We start from the raw sequence: 24,849 nt of genomic DNA on the forward strand, positions 1-24,849 counted from the left end.
TATCCCTTGTTCAAAAATAGCCTTTTTCCCAAAAGGAACACAGGGAAAATGTTTCTCATTCTACATCTTTTTTCCCCCATTTTATATAATAGAAAATTATTTCCAATGTAATGAATTTATAATTATAAGAAGCGGAAGAGAAATACATTTTTCTCTGTAGATAACTTTTCTCATATTTTATAGTGGTAAAATATTTTCCTTGTAAATATTTTGCATAGTCAAGAATCCCTCAGCTGAATCAGTAATTTGTTAATCATCACTTCAGTCATAGCCAAAAATAATTGTTTTACTTTCTTTTTGCTTTTCTTATCTATAGTCAACCTGAAAATACATCAAATATATTAATAAGTTGGTGTCTAATACACATAAGTGCATTGAGGAAGTGAAAATATCTTTTTATCAAATCACTTTCATTGTAAATCAGGCTTTCTTTCTCTCTCCCAAACGGTGCAGTTCCCACAGCCCCTACAGTGCCAGCAGATCAAATGGAAAGCCAACTTCCGATTCTTGATTCAAAGCCTGATGCTCCTCCTGCCTACAGCCCCCATTTTGTGCCAGGTAAGTTAAATACTCAGAGAAGATATTTCAGGAGGCCAGAGCAATAGTACAGTAGGGAAGGCTTGCATACGGCTGATCTGGATTTGACTCCCAGGACCTTAGATGATACGTTGAGTTCAGTAGGAATGACCTCTGAACACACTGGGTGTGGTCCCAATCATAATAAAGGATCTTGGGCCAGGAGAGATAGCACAGCGGTGTTTGCCTTGCAAGCAGCCGATCCAGGACCAAAGGTGGTTGGTTCGAATCCCGGTGTCCCATATGGTCCCCCGTGCCTGCCAGGAGCTATTTCTGAGCAGACAGCCAGGAGTAACCCCTGAGCACTGTCGGGTGGGACCCAAAAACCAAAAAACAAAACAAAACAAAAACAAAAAAACAAAAAAAAAACAAACAAACAAAAAAAGGATCTTTTCTAGTTTCAGAAAATCCTATTAATATTTAAGTTTGCTTTTAAAACAGTGTGAGCTAATCAGTAAAGCTTGAATGTTCACAAGTAGGATTAGAACAGGAATTAATAGGCTACTCAGGCTTGAAGTCTTACAAATGTCCATGGACTTTCTATATTATGGACTGGTTGAGCAGCTTGGCATCTAGATGATAAGAGAAGTCAGGTCTGGGTGAGGTGCTGGTTCCTTCAGCAGTGCAGGATCCAGAGATCCAAGAAGGATCCAGAGATCTCAGCCCTGAACCTGACTACCTAGAATAACTCAGCAGCATTCTCAGAAATACTAAATCCTCCAAGATTTGTTGTGGAGACTATCAAGTATTTGAAGGACACCCTCCCTGAGGAAGTTAAATTTCCCATCATGATAAAAAAGTTTCTTTTTCTTATTTGTTTGTTTGTTTTTGGGTCACACCCAGTGATGCTCAGCAGTTACTCCTGGCTATGCATTCAGAAATCAGCCCTGGTTTGGGGGACCATATGAGATGCCAGGGATCAAACCTCATTTGTCCTAGGTTAGCCACGTGCAAGGCAAATGCCTTACCACTTGTGCCACTCTCCAGCCCCAATAAAGGAATTGGGTGGAAAGATGTTTGTCTTGCATACACCTGATGTAGGTTTGATCCTAAGCATACCATCTCGTTCCCTGAGTCTGCAAGGAGTGTTTCCTGAACACAGAGCCAGGAATAACTCCTCAGCCCCGCTGGGAGTGGCCCTCCAAACAAAATAGAACATGGAAAAGAACACATAGAAAGGACAAGAAGCCTCAAAGCAGGGGTTGTGTAGGTTGGGTGTAAGACTTGTATGGATCAAATGTCAAGAGGAATGCAGAGCCAGGGAGCTTAGCTTGGTTATCTTAAGCATTGATTAAGAAGCTTGTGTGTCTGGGGCTGGAGAGATAGCATGAACGGACGTAAGGCGTTTGCCTTTCATGCAGAAGGTCAGTGGTTCGAAACCTGGCATCCCATATGGTCCCATGAGCCTGCCAGGAGCGATTTCTGAGCTAGAGCCAGGAGTAACCCCTGAGCGCTACTGGGTGTGACTCCCCCACCTAAAAAAAGAAGCTGGTGTGTCTGAATACCCTCAGGAAAGTACCCTCAGGAAAATACCTTCACATTGTTTCATAAAAATTCAACTCACAAGCTTATCAAAATGTGGAGTATACAGTGTTTTTTTGTTTGTTTGTTGCGTGTTTTTTTGGGGGGGCCACACCCAGTGCTACGCAGGGGTTACTCCTGGCTATGCACTTAGAAATCACTCCTAGCTTGGGGAACCATATGGGACGCCAGGGGATCGAACTGCCGTCCGTCCTAGGCTAGCGCTGGCAAGGCATATGCCTTATTGCTTGCACCACCGCTTTGGCCCCATGTGTACAGTGTTTTTGTTTTTGTTGTTGTTGTTGTTTTTCTAGAAAAGAGAAAACAGTTTTATAATACACCACTGTAGGCAGCAATCTCCTGATGCTAAACAACTTACTCCATGTATGAGGCAGGAAGGACATGTTTCTGACCTAGGCACTAATAGGGGCATGGATTACCCCTGCCAGTAAATCAAGATCAGCACATTCTCTCCGAGGACTCTAGCACACCAGGGGACAAGCAGTGTGTCAGGATATGACTCTAGTCTCGGTGTGTACAGTGTTTTTTAAAAAGTAAAAATATACTTAATTTTAACTAAGGAAATTGTTTTCTAAAAGGATTGTAGCCGAATGCATAGATGAGGTGCGGCAAAATTTCTTTAAGAAACTGGTGAAAAACCATCGATTTTCAGCTGTAAAAGTGCGAAGTAATCCCAGTAGTTATAAAATGAAGACAGTGCTATTAGTTAAAGGCTAAGTCGAAGTATGACTCCATAGTGATACTGCCAGTTTTCTTCAGACAGTTCTGTCAGATTGGCTGGACGAATTATAAATCAGAATGTTACCAGCATCTGGTCGGCCATTCAGTGTTTCTTGTTTATGAGTCTAGGGTTTAAATGATGGTGTATTTGAGGAACATAGTTGAACTCTAGTTGGAACATTGGATTGGGGGTTGGCAGCATTGGATTGAACTTCCAGTTCCCCATTGTTCATTTTCTGAACCATCTCTCTCCCCACACCCCATGAAAAATGCTTGTTTGTGTGTGTATGTGATCCTCTGTCCCCAAATGGACCTATTTTTTTCATGGTTAACATTGTACTAGTATCACATCAGAAGTACTGAATAAACACCATTATAACTGGCCTTGTATCTTTTAAAAAATAAATTATTAAAATGAAGACAAAGGTAATTGGGCTCTGGAATGTGACCCTGGGGCTCAGATTAGTTTCTCCCTGCAGTGTTTTCTGAATTCCTTTGGCTTCCTGCCCCTCTCTGACTGTGTAGGCATATTCAATGGATCTGAGTCATACACTTCCTATTTAGGCAACACTGGCCCAATCCCTCCCATTGACATCTTAAAATTCTACATTATTATCAGGCTGCATTTGGTCATTTCTCTATCTTTTACTTCTCTTCTAGTAAACATGATTTTCACTACACAACTATATATATTAGAACTAGATTTCAACTAGACCAGATACATTAATTTAAGGTGAAAACACTGTTTTTAAATCATGTTCTGCTTTTCTGGGAGAATGTCTTCTCAAAAAACCTGACAATAGACAATGGTGGGATCAGGTGGAAAATAGTGTGCTGAGCATAGAACTCTTAAATTATCCGTTAAGACTTAAGTATCAAAATTTTGTAGGGGTTGCCACCTAGTGGCTAAACAATATGCTTCTTGATGATGACTGTTGGGTATTAAATTGTCATTCACCTTTAAGAATTAGACTGAAGTTGAAATATTTGTCACTAAAGAATTTTTAATTTAGTTATATCAATTACATTTAATATATAATAGGATTATCATCTCATAGAACTTTCAGGATTTGGGACTCTCTGGTAATGTCTGACTTTCTGAGGTTTATCTGACTTGGAAATTTTATTCAAATTCACAAGTGTTCTACTGCAATAGAAGACATAATAGCAGTTTTAGTGAGAATGTGGTAAAATTAGAAATCTCTTTTATTTGGGAAACAATTGGAAAATTCATCAAAAAATTAAACATGGGTTAAAAACATGTTCACACCCAAGTTTATCTGCCACTCTTCACAGCACTGTTATTTATAATAGAAAGTAGAAATACCTGAAGCTGGAGTGATAGCACAGTGGTAGGGCATTTGCCTTGCAATTGGCCTTCCCAGAATAAACCCACGTTTGATTCCCAGCATCCCACATGGTCTCCTGAGCCTTTCAGGAGAGATTTTTGAGGACGGAGCCAGGAGTAACCCCTGTGGCCCCAAACCCTAAATAAATGTTTTAAAAATTAAAAAAAGAAAGTAGAAATACCTCATATGTGAATATATTAATTAAAGGAAGTAAAAGATGTGATCTGCCTATGCAACTGAAATATTGCTTGGCCACAAACATGATATAGGCTCTGACACACAATCTATAGGTGAACCTTGAAAGCAGTATGCTAAGTGAAACACAAGACAAAAAATTATATGCTTTAATTTCTATGAAAATTAAATCTTTAATTCAGCCAAATCTTTAAAGAAAGTTGATTATTAATTTTTTCTTTTTTCTTTTTTAATTTTTTGGGAGGACCACACCCAACAATGCTCAAGGATTACTCCTTGCTCTGCTCTCAGAAATTGCTCCTGGCAGGTTTTGAAAAACATATGGGATGCCGAGGATCAAATCCAGGTCGATCCATATCAGCCTCATTCAAGGCAAATGCCCTACCCATTGGACTGTTACTCCAGATCTGAGAAAATTGATTCTAAAACTAAGATATATGTGTATATGTTTGAGGGGAGAAGCAGTGTAAGAAGGATGGGAATAATTTGTTAATGGTATGGGAGTAACCACATATATCTGAAATTAAGAGCCATTAAAATCATTGCTTTTACATGCTGGTGAGTTAGGCCAGTGAGAAAGGGACACTGATCTTGCATGCAACTGATCTGGGTTTGATTCCCAGCATCCCATATGATTATCTAGTAACTGCCAGAAGTAATTCTTAATTGCAGCGCCAAAACCCTTGAGCATCACCAGGTGTATCCCAGAACCAAAACCCTTCTTTTTTTTGGGGGGGGGGTGGGTCACACCGGCAGTGCTCAGGGGTTACTCCTGGCTCTACACTGCTCATGGCAGGCTCGGGGGACCATGTGGGATGCCGGGATTCGAACCACTGTCCTTCTGCATGCAAGGCAAACTCCATACCTCCATGCTATCTCACCAGCCCCCCCCCAAAAAAAAAACACCTCTTTTGAAGTGGCTTGTAGTAATAAAATTTTGCAGTGTGAGTTGAGGTACAATTGATGTTTATTCTACTACAACCTAATAAATTAGAAATATTATTTCCAAAGGACAAACCTAATGTTGTGGGAATGAAAAAGTTTGTGTTGTGTCAAGCCCTATATTTATGTTTCCAAATTTGAATTTTTTTTTACTGAAGTTTAGGTAGCATGGTTACAATAGTAATAGCTTTAGCTTTTAGGGTTTTGATGTGCATAATTAAGACACTTTCACCAAAACAAAGCTTCTGGCGTCCTCTATCCTAAGCCCACTGTAGTCTGCCTCTTTCATCTCCCTCAGCATTTTTTTTGGGGGGGAGAGTTGTTACACACCTGGTGATGCTCAGGGGTTACTCCTGACTCTGCATCCAGGAATCAATCCTGGTGGGCTCGGGGGACCAGATGGGATGTTGGGGGATTGAACCTGGGCTGACAAAGCTGTACTTTGGCTCCTGACTCAAAAAACCTCATTTTTATACCTCTGTCATGGCAATGATTATCTTGTAAAGTACAAAAGGATTAGATGAATTAATGTTAGTTCCCTGAGTGAGTTGGCCTATGACATCCACCCAACATATGAAACATCTTGTTATTTTTAAGTAAATGTATGTGATCCCCATCATCTTTGCATATAAAGCCATGCTAAGCTACCAATACAGTAAATGTGACTAATGTTTTAATGTTTTTTTTTGTTTTGCTTTAATGTTTTTATTTGTCTTTCAACACAGGGCCCCCAGGATCAGCTGTGCCCCAACCTGGAACAGGGTTGCCTATGGTATACTATAATGCTCAGCAGCCCACTACCTACCCTTTGCACCAGCCAGGTGGTACCTCTCCTATACAGTACCAACCTGGCAGATATCCGGCACCAAGACAAACTGCTCCAATCACATGGATGACTGGGCCAACTCCTATGCCAAACTGCCCTCCTGGTCTGGAATTCTTAACCCAGGTACTTCACCCCCACCTGTATTTTTTTTCTTAGGAAGACTGCGTGTATGGGAATCTGACTTGAAGAGATAAAAACTTGTGTAGATGAATAGGAGATGGGTGATAAGAGTCTAGTTGACAAGCCAGTCATTTTGCTTCATTTGTTTTGAAAACACGGAAGAGAGTTGTGCCCTCTGGTGAGAAAAAAATGATTTTTGTGAAGTTGTGCTTTTGGTGGAAAAAAACATGATTTTAGTGAAGGCTGTATTTTGAGTTAAGATAGTCAAGATGTCTTCAACAGGGATTGAGAGGAGTTTTTAAAATAATGGCAGGAATAGAGATAAAATTATTACCTTATTGCTAACTTCTTCAGCTGCTCCTACCACCTCCCAAACTTACAAAGCGGTTAAAAACCAGGTGCCTACCAAAAATGGCTGGAAGCTCAGTTTCAGAGATTCTTTGCCCACAGTGTAATTATTGGAGCTCCCTAATTTCCATCTAGTCAGATTGTTTTGGAGTTTCCCTGCAGCAATATATCAGGTGGTGGACAAAATAGTATTGTTCCAGAACTGATATCAGAATGATTGTTTGATTGCTGACAGGAGATAAGGTAGATCTAGTTTTCAGCTAGTTCTTTAAAACCACTGAATCATGTTTTAGTTTTAGGGAAAAGAATAACAAATGTATTGTAAGCAAGAAACTTGCCAATTCTGAAGCCAATTCTGAACTTGATGTCTCCTCTACGTATCCAGTTACTTCATGGAGTTGATGTGTTTCCCTTTCAGTTTTCTTTCTCAGTAGAGAACCTGATAAGCATGTCCATACCGGCTCCATTTGTAATTCAAGTGCCAACCTGATTGGCTGAGTACTTCCAGGACAGGCTTCCCAGACCGACTACACACTCACCCCAAAATACTCCATCCATAAAATATTATGCTTTTTTATAGGTACTTGACAATATAATTGGATTAGGAAAATTTAGCTATATATGAATCAAACATTGTTTATTTTTGGACAAAATATTGATATACTATAAAACCAGTCATTCAAGTAATGTGCTTTAGTAAACTCCTATGTCACTTCAGCAGTCCATTAGGTATAGGAAATCCCCATTTTAAACTTGAATATAAGTACAAAAATTTCCCTTGGAAACTCAAAATCTATAGTTCTCTTTGAACACGCCTTTTTAGGGTCAGAGGGAAATAGTACAGTGGGTAAGGCACACAAGCAGCTGAGCTGGGTTCAATCCCAACACTTTACAATTTCCTGAACCCCATCAAGAATTCCCCTAATTCAAAATAGTAATAAAAAAGGAAAATCGTACGACTTTTGCAATGTTCATTCAGTTCTGTGTATGCGTTTGTTGTTTGTTTGAGGACAACACTCTGCATGGCTGAAAGCTTACATGTAGCTCTATTCAGAGGACACTTCTGTTGAGATCAAATGCAGTTATGAGGATTAAACTGTTGTATGAAAGATGAATGCCTAAACCCTTGTGCTCCTTATAATGTATTGATTATTCTAACAGAGGCTAAATAAACATTGTGTACTCTTTGTCTTTTATGTTTTCTATTTTAAAAATGTGTTGAGGTTTTGGGTTCTTTTTATTTTTGTTTTTTCTTAATAGGGAAAAAGGAAGCTACTGGTTTGGAACTAGAAACACTTGGTTTTCTTTTCTTTTCTTTTCTTTCTTTTTTTTTTTTTTTTTTTTTTGGGTAGCACCCAGCAGCGCTCAGGGGTTACTCCTGGCTCCACGCTCAGAAATTGCTCCTGGCAGGCTCAGGGGACCATATGGGATGCCGGGATTCAAACCACCTTTCTTCTGCATACAAGGCAAAAACCCTACCTCCATGCTATCTCTCCAGCCCCAACACTTGGTTTTGTATTTTTTTTTTTCTTTTCAACATTTTATGGGTGTTTTCTTTGACAGCTATAACTTTTGCTGAATATTTTCTTATACAGTGACGATCCCCAACCCCTTTTTTATCTTCTCTTTGTGAACTGCTCAATATGGAAATTGGTGTGAAAGAATCCCTCAGTTTAATGCTTATGTTTGAACCCAGTCATGCGTATTGTTAGACGTTTTCTTACGCCTCCATATACTCAGATAACATCACATGGCTTTATTTCTTGTTTGATTAGGCACACTAAAACGGGAAAATACTATACATACCAATAAGTTCTTATCTAATAGAGATGGGAACACACAAATGTTGTAGTGCAATGGGACCTTACACATATAGACATAAAGACCTGGCACAGGCCTCAGAAGAATAGGCATTCTCCATTCACCCCTGATCTAGAGAAGATATCTACAAAACATCCAAAGTTGTCTACAACACTTGGTTTTTAATAGCGCTTCTTCTCCCTTCCCCCTGTACAACCCTGAACAACTTTTATTAGTGCCTCCTGCTGGTAGTAAAAGCACATCATCTGTTAAATGGTTCTAGCTGTACTGACCTCATTGAGTCACTATCTCCTTTAATGACATATAGTATGTGATATTTTTGGTTCCCTGTGCCACCTCATTGGATAGAAGCTATGAAGTTTTATATTTTTAATTGAAATCCCTCATTTTATTGAGCCTAATTTTTTTTTGCTACCCCATGTACTTATGTCATGAATTATATCATGACTATGGGGCATGTAGTCAAACACACTGCAAACTATTTACATTTAGTTACTTAAAATTTATATATGATCACATTCTTGTTTTTAATGCCTTATTTATTAATATCTTTTTTTATTTTATAATAGCTTATTTTTATTGAGGATCAGAAGTTAATATACGGTTAACATTATTTCTGCACACATCTTTCCAACAATACCTCCATGGCCTGAGCACTTCTTACCTTCACAGTAGCCCAAGGGCCCCTTTCATAATAGCTCAATCCAGGGCCTATTTTAGTAACATAGGATTGAAACATAAACCAATCAGATTTGTACAAGTACAACAATTTTAACCAATGGGAGCATAAACACATTTTGATGGCGGGAAGGATAAAGAGGAACCTGGCAGGATGGGGGGAGGGGAAGCAAATTCTTAAACAAATAGCTAATTGATATTTACGCAAATACAATTATTTGTTTAGCCTATTTTCCATTTAGATCTATCTTTTGTGCAAGCAATAAGGATCATAATTTAAACTTTACAAAAACATATCTATAACTACATGCTTGAGAGCAGTTACAAAAACAGGTTCCATGGAAAGGTTAAGGCATCTGGTTAAGCCAGATTCTTTGTGCTGAGCTAAATTTATTTGCAGAGTTTTCTGTTGGTTCGGGGCTATGCAAACTTTTATGGCTTGAATCAGACAGGCGGTGGAAAATTCATTCAGAGTTCCTTTGATATGTGGGGTGCTCGATCTCCCACATCTCCTTAGTATACAATATAGAAGGGACAGATGTGCCTCGGTGGACTGGCCACACTGGGTGAAGAGGTGTGGGGCTTCCAGTCACCGCATCTGCTACCCTTGATTCAGTCGTTTCCAAAGCTTGGCAAGGCACAGATTGAGGTCTATGCGCCAGCTCCTCGATAACTTCAAACTTAAGTGGCGGAGAGTTGGCAGGAGGGGAGATGTCAGGTGTCAGCTGGTCTTCTGAGGTGCATAGTTGTTGGTATAGAACCTTTGAGTCCTTTCTGGTTGCTTCATCCACTTGATTCTTTACGAAGGTGGTGAGTTTGCGAAAAGCCCAAGGACCAAAGGAAACTAGCAACATAAAGCCAATGAAGGGCCCCAAAAAGGCTGGGAGCACTGTTGTTATCCATGGAGTGGTAGAAAACCAATGTTTGTACCAGCTCTCACTCTGCTCTATATCTTTTTGTCTATTTACTAAATTATCCTCTATGTGTTGAATGCTATCTCTAGCTAAGCCGAATTTATTTTAAAAAGCAACATTTTACTCTAAGGATAACACAAATTCCCCCCTCTCTCAAAAAAAATGTTAAATTTTGAACCACGGCGGTTATTCTGCACTCTTTGCTAGGAAATCAACAGTAGTGTTGATTTGGGCCTAGCTCCAAAAGTATCCCCAATGCAAGAACTCTTCTAAGACCTCCCTGCTGCAAATTTTAATAATCTGAAAAAATTGTAATCAAATTCTTGTCGTTGATTTCTCCTTTCAGTTCATGATTGCCCCCAATTTAACGGTTTTTTGCCTGTTTCACTAGTTTATCTCCCCCATTGTTTTACATTTGTTGCTTTAGTCCTAGTACCACTGTGTTTTGGTTGTTTTAATGCCTAAATTGACTGTTAGATCAAAAATTGCCTTATTACCTCTTAAATATAATCTTGTGTCTCTCCCCGCTGCAGTACAAAAATCAAACACTGCCATCACCCTAGCCTTATTAAAAGGCCTAGGTGTTATTGGTGTAAGCACAAATATTTATTCATTGGTTCATACTCTAGAATCTGCTAATGCCTTATAACTGTTGCTAAAAGTGTTTACAAACTTAAAGAAGTTTATTAATATCTTTATTTAAACACCTTGATTAAAAATATCACTATAGTTGGGTTTTAGTCATGTAAAGAACACGCCCCTTCACCAGTGCAACATTCCTATGACCAATGTCCCAAATGTCCCTCCTCCCCACCCAACCCATACCTGTACTCTAGGCAGGCTTTCTACTTCCCTCATTCATTCACATTGTTATGATAGTTCTCACTGTTCTCATTCACCACTCTTTGTGGTGAGCTTCATGTCGTGAGCTGGACCTTCCAACTCTCCTCTCTTGGTCTCTGAGGATCGTTGCAAAAATGTCTTTTATTTTTCTTAAAATCCATAGATGAGTGAGACTGACTGGAATACAGGCAGGGGTTGGGAAACAGGGGGGAGCATTGCTGGTGGAAATGTTGTACTGGTGAAGGGAGTATTCTGTTTATGTCTGTTTTTTGTTTTTTGTTTTTTTGGTTTTTGGGTCACACTCAGCAGTGCTCAGGGGTTAACCCTGGCTCTACACTCAGAAATCGCTCTTGGCAGGCTCGGTGGACCATATGGAATGCCGAGATTCAAACCACCATCCTTCTGGATGCAAGGCCTTACCTTCATGCTATCTCTCCAGTCCCTCTGTTTATGCCTGAAACCCAACTACAATAATGCTTGTAATCATGGTGCTTAAATAGATTTTATATATTATTAAAAGAAGATAATTTTATTATATATAATAATATAGTCTATTAAATATTTTTTCTACCTTTCTCAGTTGAACTTAAGAAAAGTGATTTTTCCTATCTGGACAACTACATATATCCTCAGGGAAGATACATTAATTTTATTTGTCAGAATTTGTTTGATTTTAGTCATTCTGTTTCAAAAATATGTTTTGGGATAAATTGATATACATTAAATGCCTGTTTTATTTATTTTTTGCTGTGATTTGATTCTCTCATTTCTGTCTCACTAATTTGTTTTCTGTTCCAACAGTTGGATAATGTACATGTTCTTCAGCATTTCCAACCTATAGAAAGTAGGTATGCCTTAATAGTGTTTTGAAGTATTTAAATTCTGGAACTCTTTTGTGTCAATTTTATCTGTTTTTAGACTTATAAAGGACTTACTCCTTATCAGGCTAATCTGGACCCCTTTTACCAACCCAACTCTTCCCTATTCAATTTTCTCTCATGAGAAAATTTCTAGACCTTGAAAAATGCTGCTGCGAGTTCATCCTCAAAAAATGTCTCATGGGCAATTCTCCCAAGTTGGCACTTTTTTTTTTTTGGTTTTGGTTTTTGGGCCACACCCGGCGGTGCTCAGGGGTTACTCCTGGCTGTCTGCGCAGAAATAGCTCCTGGCAGGCACGGGGGACCATATGGGACACCGAGATTCAAACCAACTACCTTTGGTCCTGGATTGGCTGCTTGCAAGGCAAACACTGCTGTGCTATCTCTCTGGGCACAGTTGGCACATTTTTTGACTACCTCTAGGACCTTTGACATCCTTGGCTTGTTTTCTTACAGACAATTGGAAATCATATTTAATCATCTTAGCATACTGCATGAGCTGAGGACCTAAGCGCCCAATGAAAAATTTTATCTAAGTGATTATATAATTAAAGTTCTTTTCATTCATATATATTATTGGACATGTAATACATAATATGCATATTTTACAGTTGTTTTTATATTGGCCATTTAAAAAAATCATTGTATATTGTGCTTTTAAAACCACATTGTTGGGGCCAGCACGGTGGCACTAGAGGTAAGGTGTTTGCCTTGCCAGCGCTAACATAGGATGGACAGTGGTTCAATCCCCCAGCGTCCCATATGGTCCCCCAAACCAGGAGCGACTTCTGAGTGCATAGCCAGGAGTAACCCCTGAGCGTCACTGGGTGTGGCCCAAAAACAAAACAAAAACAAACACATTGTAACCCATTTTCAAGATTATAAGAGGGGCCGGAGTGATAGCACAGTGATATGGCATTTGCCTTGCATGCGGCTGACCCAGGACGGATCTCAGTTTGATCTTCCAACATCCCATATGGTCCCTTGAGCCAGGAGTGATTACTGAGCACAAAGCCAAGAGTAACCCCTGAGCATTACTGAGTGTGGCCCCAAAACAAAACAAAACAAAAAAATTATAAGATATATTTCTAAGGCATATGTATCCTTTTAATGTTCTAATCAATTGTCTATATTTCACCTGACATGTTTGTTTGTTGTTGTTGGTTTAGTTTTGTTTGGGCACTGAGAATTAATTCCAGGGTGACACAAACAAGGCTTTTACTCATCATGTATCTATGTTCCCAACCCATACCTGAAAATGTTTTGTGAAAACTATTTTGCTTTAATTTCTTAAGGAATGCTAAAAGAAGACTTGATAGATAGTACAGTAGGTATGACACTTTCCTTGCCATGCCTGAACAGCATGCAGTTCAAGTCCCAGAGTCCCATATGGTCCCCTAAACCCTCCAGGAGCAATTTTGATCCCAGAATAATCCCTGATAACTGCTTAATGTAGTCCAAAAGAAAACAAAACCAAAATAATAAAAGATTTCTTGAGGCTTGTTTTCACTGTTTCTCATTTTTAAGAGGGATTTCCTTTTTTGCTTTTTCAGTGATGATTAATTTTGAAGCTAATAATAAATACGATGTTCGCAACAATGAGAATCAGATGATTTATGTGGTGACAGAAGATACTGATGACTACACCAGGAATGCCTATCGTGGCCTGAGGCCCTTTGTGCTCCGAGTCACTGACTCCATGGGCCGTGAAGTGATGACCATGCAGAGACCCCTCAAGTGCACCATATGCTGCTACTGCTGCTGCCCATCTACCAGGCAAGAGGTCAGAGGAAGAAGTTGGGAGAGACTTTTTTTTTTTTTTTTTTTTTTTTTTTTTTATAATTTTTTATTATGAATTATGAGAACAAAAGATGCAAAGAAAGAGGATAAGGTAAAGTTACAGTGGAAGGACAATCACCCATAACATAATTATCAGAAGAAGTCCCCTTGCTGATATCTTAACTTTGAATTTTCACCAAAAAAAGTTAAGATAAATAAAACAGAATCCATGTGCAATTACTTTTTCCCTCAAGTCCCCAGATTGTAGCACATTATAATATTTCTTAACAGCACACAAGGCAATCTAAAGCCATCAAGCTTACGTAACTCCTTAAACATTAGAGGCATAGTGTTTTTTACATTTCCATGTACATGCATATTAGCTTAAGTTAACCTCAAATTTTAAGTGGGTGTGTTTTAAGGATTAGAGTCAAAGGAGCACAGTAAAAACGGTGTTAGAGTGGCAATTGTTGTTTGCATAGGCCCACCAAAATATGAGAGGCATGGAAAGGAATAGCCTTGGCCTAAATACAAAGAGATCCTACCCCTGAAGTTTCCTGGCATAAGACCAGCTCTAGGCCTCAGGAAAGTTATCGTTCGCTCCAAGACATTGTCCGTAGCGCCAACACACTTATCACAGAGTCTCTGTTGTTGGTCTCATGTTTCTGTATTAAAGATTCTGGAATCTGCATGTCCTACATTGAAGTCATGATGAGGAGTGCCTTCTCGTTTCACTTCACCATGAAAGGGGAATGCAGGAAGCCCTGTCCTATAAGCAGGTTGTTGTTGTTGTTAAGTCTTCTCAGTGTTAAAGGAAGTCTCTTTTGAGCAGGACGATGTCTGAGCAGTGGTAGGGTCTTCCGTGGTAGAGGATTGCTTCCAGGTGATGTTATAGACAAACCTCACCATAAATGGGCAATACAGCAAGCCCTGTCCAGTAAACAGGTCATTGTTCTTGTTGTCTTCTCAGTGCTAAGGGATGTCTCTTTTGAGTAGATCGATGTCAGAGCAGCTGTAGGGTCGTCCCTGGTACAGGAATGCCTCCGGGTGATGTTATATACAACCTTGGATGTTTTGTAAATGTCTTCTGTAGATCAAGGGGTAAATGGAGAATGTCCATTCTTCTGAGGCCTGTGCCAGGTCTTTATGTCAATGTTCAGGGTGTAAGGTCTCATTGTACTACAAGATTTGTGTGTTCCCCTTTCTATTAGATAAGAACTTATTGGTATGTATAGTATTTTCCCATGTCAGTGTGCCTACGCAAACAAGATATAAAGCCACGTGGTGCTATCAGATATATGGGGGCATAAGAACATTTCCAACAAGACCCATGACTTGGTTCAAACATAAGTATTAAACTGAGGGATTCTTTCACACCAAATTCCATATTGAGCAGTTCACAAAGAGAAGATAAAAAAAAATGGGGGGGATCATCACTGTATAAGAAAGTATTTAGCAAAAGTTATAGCCGTCAAAGAAAACACGCATAAAATGTTGAAAAGATATGTGTCCTTTTTATGCCTTTTAAAATAGTTGTGTGGGTGTTAACTCTAGGGCACCACTTTGGTCTGTGAATTAGGACTCAAGAGTACTTAAGTTAGAAAGGGTAAAAAAGGAGTAATGATGATAGGAGTTAAAGAAGTTAAAGAGAAATATGAACTTATGAAGGGGTATGCAAAAGGGCAGAGTACAAAATGGACATTCTGCATACATAAAAACATAATTCAATGATAGTGAGTACTATTAATGTTTCTTGTGAGAGTACTATTAAATCAGATGATTTATGTGGTGACAGAAGATACTGATGACTACACCAGGAATGCCTATCGTGGCCTGAGGCCCTTTGTGCTCCGAGTCACTGACTCCATGGGCCGTGAAGTGATGACCATGCAGAGACCCCTCAAGTGCACCATATGCTGCTACTGCTGCTGCCCATCTACCAGGCAAGAGGTCAGAGGAAGAAGTTGGGAGAGACTTTTTTTTTTTTTTTTTTTTTTTTTTTTTTTTTTTTTTTTTTTTTTTTTTGAGTCTTTTGAGTTCATTTGGGGAACTCTTTAGTTCTTTTACATTAAACTTAGGTGGCTAGCAGTAGGGTATATTCATAAGTACTCTGAAGAGAACTAGTAGATTTTTGAATTTTCGCTGAACTTACATCTCTTTTGCATTTACATTCTCTGGCCTCTCTACATCTGTTAAAAAAAAAAAGATGTGGGCTCCCTGTGTGTGACACCAGGCGGGGAAAATCCGCAAAAGTACACCGGCCCAGTGGGGCTCAGCTGTGAAAGACTGTGAGTGTGACCTGTCTATGTCTGTCTACTGTCCTCTTGCGTGAAACTCTTGCGAGTGGGGCAAAAAGAGCCTCCAGAAACCTCGCTCGCCCAGACGCCATTTTCAGGGAGGGACTTCAGAGCATAAAAACCGGCTATCCTTTGCAAAAGCTGGCTCCCTGTGTGTGACACCAGGCGGGGAAAATCCGCAAAAGTACACCGGCCCAGTGGGGCTCAGCTGTGAAAGACTGTGAGTGTGACCTGTCTATGTCTGTCTACTGTCCTCTTGCGTGAAACTCTTGCGAGTGGGTAGTCCCAGAGTCCCATATGGTCCCCTAAACCCTCCAGGAGCAATTTTGATCCCAGAATAATCCCTGATAACTGCTTAATGTAGTCCAAAAGAAAACAAAACCAAAATAATAAAAGATTTCTTGAGGCTTGTTTTCACTGTTTCTCATTTTTAAGAGGGATTTCCTTTTTTGCTTTTTCAGTGATGATTAATTTTGAAGCTAATAATAAATACGATGTTCGCAACAATGAGAATCAGATGATTTATGTGGTGACAGAAGATACTGATGACTACACCAGGAATGCCTATCGTGGCCTGAGGCCCTTTGTGCTCCGAGTCACTGACTCCATGGGCCGTGAAGTGATGACCATGCAGAGACCCCTCAAGTGCACCATATGCTGCTACTGCTGCTGCCCATCTACCAGGCAAGAGGTCAGAGGAAGAAGTTGGGAGAGACTTTTTACCCCCAGCCCTGCAGGGCCTGCCTGAGATCCTCCCCAAACTTCCCATAGGGCTGCTTCCCCAGTCTGCATGAAAGAGGCTGTGGCAAGGAAGAAGTCAAATTGTCTGACCCAAGTAAACCATTCCGAGCTTTTAAATGGGGAATTTAGGCTCCTCCATAGTAACTGCTTCGCCAACCTCTTTGTCAACCAGTACCTTACCCCCCTTAGAGCTCTTTAATCCATGAACCTGATCCTCTCAGGGATGTCTCTTAAATTAGAAATAATTCTTATATCTCCTAGAAAAGTATCACATCCATTATACAAATCAGGGTTATCTTTCTTTTTGTTTTTGTTTTTGGTCCACACTCGGTGATGCTCAGGGCTTACTCCTCGCTATGCTATGTGCTCAGAAATTGCTCCTGGCCTTAGGTTAGCATGTGCAAAGCAAACACCCTACCGCTTTCGCCACCACTCCTACCCCCCAGCTTATCTTAAAATGCTTCCACTCCCCAATTCTCCCCTCCCCAAGAAATGCAGATGTGATCCTAGGCTTAGAGGTATGTAAATCAAATAGTGAAACATAGGGATCATTTACTAATTTATCTTGAAAAACATCTTTGAAAAATGACACCAATCCCTTGTGGAGTGGACACACAAAATCTGAGAAACAAGGATTGAACCATTCATGCCTGACTTTGCCCGATAAGGTAGCACAAATTAGTATTTTAGGTTCCCAGGAGGTTTTTGATGTCTACAGGACCGAGCCAAGCTCAGGCCCGTGTGCCAAGAGAGTCAGATGGCTCGGCAAGATTCCAGGAGGACTCATAGTGTTGAGATACTTTGGAGGGACAAGAATTGGAAGTACAAGGCAGAAGAGGTGACTCGAAGCTTCATTCTCACTTCTGAGAGACTTGAGGAAGATTGAATAACTATCTAAATCAAAATGCTTTAAATAAAATTGTTCAATAAAATAAATACAAATTAAAAAAATAATGAAAGATATTTTTAAAGTCTATGTTTCATGTATATGTATATATTTATAGGTAGATAATGGTGATTTCACTTGACAACTCATGAAGTTGTATAATCTTGCCCCAGAATGAAACACAGGGCACTCAAAATTACTAGGAAGTGTCTGAAACCAGAAAAGAAATTATCAATAAAATTTCCACTTTGAGCCTTTCAAATAATCTAATTGCATGGCTGTTTGACTATTATACAATAAAGCAACCATTATTTTCCAGGATGAAATATTGAAACTATCAAGAGCTAAAAGATAGCAATAGAAAATATGTTAAAGCTTTACTTAAGATATCTTTCCACCCTCACACACTTTGTTTTAAATTTTAATGATTTCCATTAATATTTTTAAGCACCATGATTACAAGCATGTTTGTATTTGGGTGAAAAAGAACACCCCCTTCACCAGCGCAACCATCAATGCCCCCCATTTCCCTCCTCCCCAACCTGCTCCCTGTCTTCAGGCATTCCATTTCTCTCATTCACTACCATTGCTACCATTGACAGTTGTTGGTATAGTTATTTCTCTAAATGCACTTGCCACTCTTTGTGGAAAGCTTTATATCATGGGCTGATTCTTTCAAACCTCATCTCTATTGTCTGGGTATTATTACCATACTATCTTTTATTTTTCTTAAATTACACAGACGAGTGAGACTATTTTGTGTCTATCTCTTTCCATTTGACTCATTTCATTCAGCATAATAGAGTCCATGTCCATCATGTATAGGAAAATTTCATGACTTCATTTTTTCTGACAGTTGCATAATATTCCATTGTCTATATGTACCGTTATAAATTATATATTATATATGTACCATTGTATATATGTACAGTTCTTTAACCACTCATCTATTTTGGGCATCTGGGTTGTTTCCAGATTCTGGCTATTATAAATAGAGCTGCAATGAACATAGGCATACAGAGGGAAATTTTGTGTTGTATTTTTATGTTCCTAGTGTATATCCCTAGAAGTGGTATAGCTGGATCTTATGCCAGCTCAGTTTTCAGCTTTATGAGGAATCTCCATATTGTTTTCCATTTCGGCTGGACTAGATGGCATTCCCACCAGGGGTTAATGAGAGTACCTTTCACTCCACATCCCTCCAACACTGATTATTCATGTTTTTGTGAGTGTGCCATTCTTTGTGGCATCAGATGGTACCTCATTGTTGCATTTCCCTGATGATTAGTGGTGTGAAACATTTATTCATGTACCTTTTTGGCTATCTATATTTCTTCTTTGAGGAAATGTCTATTCATTTCTTCTCCCCATTTTTTGATGAGGTTAGATTTTTGTTGTTGTTGTTAAGTTCACCACTCTCATACACTTCTATTTTCACAGAATGCAATTTAGAATGCCTCCTTGCTTTCTTGTTCTCTAGAAGAACTGTCTTGTCTGATATTGAGGTCTGTGTTAGCTTGTTTTTGATTGGTTATTCCAGAATACCCAATCCCCCCACATTAAAGACAAAAGATTATGTGACAGCACGAAAGTAGCTTGAGGCTCTTTGTGTAGGTTTCTTTTCCCCCTCAGTTCTGCAGGACTAACCATTTAGAGAGCCCTGACTAAACATGCAAAACAGAGCACTTTTAAACCAGTAGGGATTGGGTCTCAGAGCATAGCCTGACCTATGCTTCCAGTGCGGTTGGTACATTGAAGACAAACCTAAGACTAAAAGGTATAGCCAAAGTAGAGGCTGATGTATATTTTTAATTTTTAATTTTAATTTTGGAGTATTGGAGGTCACATCTAGTGCTGCTCAATACTGTTCCCTATTTGGTGGTCAGTGATGGTCACTCTCATGTGATGCTGGAGATCAAAGCCATACTTCCTGCATACATGACCCTTCAAGTGATCTCCCTGGCCCCTATCTGCATGGCTAGTAGTATCATACTGTCCTACTAGCTGTGGATGGTGTGTGTGTGTGTGTGTGTGTGTGTGTGTGTGTGTGTGCGTATGTGTGTGTGTGTATAATTCTTAGCCTTCTCATCTTTTTCTTTTATCTATAGATGGAAGTACAGTGTCCTCCTGGTGTCACCATTGGCTTTGTTAGAGAGCACTGGAACCTGTTCCGGGCAATTTACAACCTTCAAAATGAAAAGAAAGAAGTTATGATGAAAATTGTTGGCCCATGCCTAAGCTCTGGCTGTTGTTCAGATTTTGTCTTTCAGGTAAACAACTGTCAGAGTAATGCTTCTACTGCTCTCCACATATATTAAGACTGCAGAATTATCTAATTTTAAGTGACTTTTGAGAAGGACAGGTGGTTGAATAAAGTAGTGTGGGACAACATTTGGCAAGAAGTGGTTTCCAAATTATTGTCAGTGGGTTGCTTATTTTTCCCAAAATGTAAACCCTTTATGATGTCAGTATTTGAAGAAGAGAAGTTCTGCTTATAAAAAAGGGACTAATCATATATATCACTGAGCATCAAAATCACAAATTTTCTGGTGGCTGTGCCAATTGTTGGCTGCAGAATGGACATCTTGCCTGAAACTTTGATAGGACAGTGCTAACAGATACAACTCAAAATAAGTTAGAATATTTTCTCAAGAAAAAAGAAACCCCCTTTTTATTTTATCTTTCACTAGTAGCTATAAAATGCTTCTTGTCTCAAAAGTCAAACCAAGAAGTTTCCTAGAAAAATTTAACTTCTAGAAAGAAGCTTTTCTGAATGTATTGCAGGTCAGTGAACACAGCATCTAAAATTGCACTTATTAGGGATGAAATGATGGTACCAGGGATCAGGCTCTTGGTTTGCTCATAGTCATAGTCAACCCCATTTCAATCTCCAGCAAGCCTACTGGAGTAATCCCAGAGTGTCAAATCAGGAGTAAGCCATGTGCATCACTGAGTATTGCCCCAAAACAAAACAAACAAATAAAATTGCTCCTTAAATATTTTCTATGACACCAGGTAAAATGAATGGCCTTAGCTCTTATTTTGTATTACCATGTTATTATGCTTTACTTCTATTCAAAAATAACAACCTTTGTAAATAAATAGAACCTGTTATGAAACTATTTTTTGAAGCCTGTTTTATGTGATCTTAAAGTGTTAGTTTGGGCATAGTTCCTTTTTAGCAAATGCCAGGTTCTCTCTGCCCTTGGAGTAGAAGCCCTTAATAGCTGGCTCTTTAGAAATGAGTGTGGATTGTTCAGAGAAGTTTAGTTGACACTGGGTTTATGGAGTCTACATAACTGTGCCCCCCTTCTTTCATTTCTTTGCAACCTTAAACTGGGAGACACTCTCTCCCAATTCCCAATTTCTATCCTTTTTACTAGGGAGATGACTTTCAGACAGCTCATTCAGTCCCTTCTCTGAAACATACCCTTCCTAACTTGGAGGACAAAGTCTCATCTCAGGACTTGAGAATTGGTAACACAGCCCAGGGTAGTTATGGAATAGCTATAAGACACTACTCTTCTCTATCAGACTCTTGTATTTGAAATTAAATTGGGATGGTATTTATTTACTGTACCCTATTTTTCATTGGAAACTGATTCTTTATGGAAGGACAAAGTTTTTTTTTTTTTCTTCTAACATTTCAGTCCTCACAGAGTCGAGTTTTTGTCTTTCAAGGTGAAATCCCTGGAAGGCACATCTATAGGAAGTATTACTAGGAAGTGGAATGGCCTGGTGGCAGCTGTGGCTGACTCTGAACACTTTGAAATTCGCTTTCCCTTAAACCTGGATGTGAAGATGAAAGCCATGATATTTGGAGCCTGCTTCCTTATCGTAAGCCTTTTGCTTTTTGAGTTTTCCTGGGGTTTATTCTGTCTGATGTGAAGCAATGTCATGTAGTAGAAAGGCCAGTCACTTTGAAATCATGTTGATATTTGCGTCGATATTTACTCTTACCTGCCTTGCAATGTTTCTAATTTACCAGCATTATCATATTTTCCAGCGTATAGACGACCGGGCGTATAAGACGACCCCCTAATTTTGCAGTTAAAACATAGGTGTAGGCCTATATTCGCTGTATCAGACAGAACGTTCCTGTGCTGCAACTGTATGTACCACAGTGAGCCAATCACAACAAGCAAAGATTCAGAGGTTCTACTGTCATAGACTTCCTCTCTGACTCTGGCCAATCTGAGCAGGCTTTTGACAGTGTAGATTCGGGTCCAGAACATTGTCTAATTTGCATGCATCAAAAGACTGCTTGGATTGGCTGAGTTAGAGAGGCGGTCCGAGCAGCCTGGCAGTGATTGGTGCAGGATCAAGTTGGAAAATTCGTTTTGTGGCAATATTCAGACAATTTTCGTTTAGCGGCATATTGAAACATTTTTCGGGATATACTTGGCGTATAAGACGACCCCCGATTTTCGGTTGACTTTTTTTGTTTCAAAAGACGTCTTATATGCAGGAAAATACAGTAGTCTTTTCATCTGTAAAACAGAGATGAGAAAACTTACAGTTTGGGGGATATGAATGTTAGCTGTCATATCAAGGACCCAACAAGGTCTTTGAAGATAGTCTGCATTTAGTGAGTGCCATAACATAAAAGTGGTGTTAATAATTCTCACTAACTTGCTTGTACTGTGATTTGTTGATCAAATGAAGTAATTCTAAAACTGCTTTCCCTCCACATTAATGCCTATTAGTGTTTTCTTTCCTGCCCTATTCCCCTCAACCCCTCTTTCAGCATATTTTTGGAGTCCCATTATCAGATTGATTGCTGAAATTCTGACTAATTCATGGTTCATATCTTACGTAAATAATGAAAAAATTCACATTTACATTAAAAATAAGCCAAGATGATTATTAATATAGCATAATATATTTAATAATACATTAAAATAATTATATTATAATTAGTATATTTAAGATTATCAAAGGATTTTTTATTTTTGGGTTTTCTGGATCATACCAAGTGGTGGTGCTCAGGATTTACTTCTGGCTTTATATTCAGGGATCACTGCTGGCAGTGTTCAGGAACCATATGGGTTGCTAAGGATTGGGTAGGCCATATGCAAGTCAAACACCATCTACACACAGTACTATTGCTTTGGCCCAAAGATTTTTCTTTTTCAAAATCTTTGCTAAAATGTAGTTTTATTATTGGAGTTTATATGGAGTTTGATTTATATCCAGCAGTGCTTAGGAGCTTAGGAATACTCCCAACTTTGTGATAAGGAATCAATCACAGATTTTTTTTTGGGGGGGGGGTTGGGCCATACCCAGTGATGCTCAGGGGTTACTCCTGGCTATGTGCTTAGAAATTGCTCCTGGGCCGGGAAGGTGGCGCTAGAGGTAAGGTGTCTGCCTTACAAGCGCTAGCCAAGGAACGGACCGCGGTTCGATCCCCCGGCGTCCCATATGGTCCCCCCAAGCCATGGGGGATTTCTGAGCACGTAGCCAGGAGTAACCCCTGAGCGTCAAACGGGTGTGGCCCAAAAACCAAAAAAAAAAAAAAAAGAAATTGCTCCTGGCTTGGACGCGGGGGGATGGAACCACAGTCCATCCTAGGCTATCATGGGCAAGTCAGACGCCTTACCACTTGCACTACCGCTCGGCCTCTCAATCACAGATTTTGAGAGACTCTGTGGTGCCAGAGATCAAACTGTGCTCAGTCACATGGAACAGATGCACATTAACCCCTATACTTTCTCTCTGGCAAATATTTTCTCCTTTTAGCAAGGAAAATTTAATGACTTGGTATTCCAAATGGAAAACTTATTGGCTCCTAACAGTTCCAATTTTTTATTGCTGTCCTTCATATTATATTAAGACTTCTTTATAAAATGTTATATGGTTCATTTCTATCTCAAATGGATTGATCACCTGTTAATTATAAAGGATAATATTGCATGCACTGTATTTACTTATATGTCTACCAAAGCATATATATGTATTATAAAATTATTCATATCCAGTTATGCACATCATTGTTTTTCCAATTTCAGGACTTTGTACATTTTGAAAGATCTGCACAGTCTCGTCATCACTCTCATGGGCATCATGGGCACAGACATTAAGCAATTATTGTAATAATATAGAGAAAACAGACACCTTGTATTGGGCTTGCAGTCAATTTCCTGTTATTGACATTTGCTTTTCTGCTTTTGAAGATTATTTTTAAATTGTCTTAGTTCTGACAGGTAAGCTGAGAGAGTAAGTATAAGAATGCCGTCTGAATGTGGTTTTGATTGAGTACATGTCTAATTGTCTCCCTGGTTAGACACTGGAGATTCTCCTGTGGAAATTTTGAATCAGTAACAAAATAAAACATATACACCATGAGCTATAAGCACACTTGAGAATGAGAAACTAAGTCCCAGAGCTTTCACATTAATAGTAAGTGAAGTGGTGGACAGTTTGATCCTACCTACAAACGAATAATACTTTTCATCTTTTCCAAACCAAAATATGTCAGATAAATATTGTTTTATTTTAGAAGGAAAATTGTATTTGCATGCGTGTATGGAGACTTCATTTTGCCAAAGTTTACAAAAGTTTCTGTGGATATTTTTCTTTTATTATAAATTAAGCATACTTTTTTATCATAAGATATTTTCCCATGACTAATATTAACTTCACAAGCATGGAAAAGCAGGAGGTACCTGTATGGGAATAAAAGATTAGTTTATTAATTTATGTGATGACTAGGTCCATAGGCTGTGTGTAGAAGTTCAAGCAGCTTAGAGACAGCCCCTGAAAAGCTGCTCACATCCCTGTATGAAACATGGATGTGCCAAAGTGTTAGTACAGCAAGCAGGGTACTTGCCTTGCACTCAGCCCACCTGTCTTCAATCCTCTATGTCCCATACCATCCCCCAATCACTGACATAAGTGATTCCTGTGTGCATAGCCAGGAGTAACCCCGGAGCATCATCAGGTGTTGCCCGAAAAACAGACAAAAGAATGTATAGGCTCATCAGAATGTATCATGTATTTTTAGTGGTCAATCACTTTGCCTCTGTTGCACGTTAGTCTCTTACCTGGACTTGGATTGTGTTTCTTCTCACAAATCCAGTGTGTAGAAAAAAAATGTATTATTTTTCTGTTTTTATTACAAACGAAATATCTTGGTGTTCTTGTGAGTGGTTCTTCAGAGATGAGTGTCTTAGCTGAGTTCTAATACATTTAAAGTAAGGTGCCACATGTAAATATAATAATTCTCTTTTTATGGAAAATATTGCTTAACTCTTACAGTGTATTTTATGTGTTACTAATTGCACTTACGTCTCAAACAATAACTATTGCTTTCTGTCGTATTTCCTTTTATTTGAAAATGCACTTGTGATCTTAAACAGACATATATATTATTTTATATATTATAGTCTCATATT

General features: G+C 39.1%; 1 protein-coding gene and 1 non-coding gene across 3 annotated transcripts; one reads left to right on the plus strand and one right to left on the minus strand.

Moving 5' to 3' along the window:
- The first annotated feature begins 449 nt into the window (after positions 1-449).
- On the plus strand, positions 450-24,218 carry PLSCR4 (phospholipid scramblase 4). Of its 2 annotated transcripts, none has more exons than XM_049785689.1 (7): positions 450-558; positions 6,050-6,273; positions 11,676-11,718; positions 13,306-13,535; positions 19,564-19,725; positions 21,137-21,292; positions 23,464-24,218. In XM_049785689.1, the coding sequence occupies exons 1-7, from the start codon at positions 486-488 to the stop codon at positions 23,533-23,535; spliced, it is 960 nt and encodes a 319-aa protein (XP_049641646.1). In that variant the 5' UTR covers positions 450-485; the 3' UTR covers positions 23,536-24,218. The 2 variants fall into 2 exon arrangements, with proteins under 2 accessions (XP_049641646.1, XP_049641645.1); XM_049785688.1 differs by lacking the exon at positions 13,306-13,535 and adding an exon at positions 16,290-16,519 and having other exon boundaries at positions 453-558.
- Positions 2,498-2,630, minus strand: LOC126026947 (small nucleolar RNA SNORA3/SNORA45 family). The gene has a single exon (XR_007502130.1). It is a non-coding gene; the product is annotated as a small nucleolar RNA SNORA3/SNORA45 family (small nucleolar RNA).
- Positions 24,219-24,849: the final 631 nt, after the last annotated feature.

This window comes from Suncus etruscus, chromosome 13 (genome assembly GCF_024139225.1).
Source record: "Suncus etruscus isolate mSunEtr1 chromosome 13, mSunEtr1.pri.cur, whole genome shotgun sequence".
Classification (NCBI taxonomy): Eukaryota; Metazoa; Chordata; class Mammalia; order Eulipotyphla; family Soricidae; genus Suncus; species Suncus etruscus.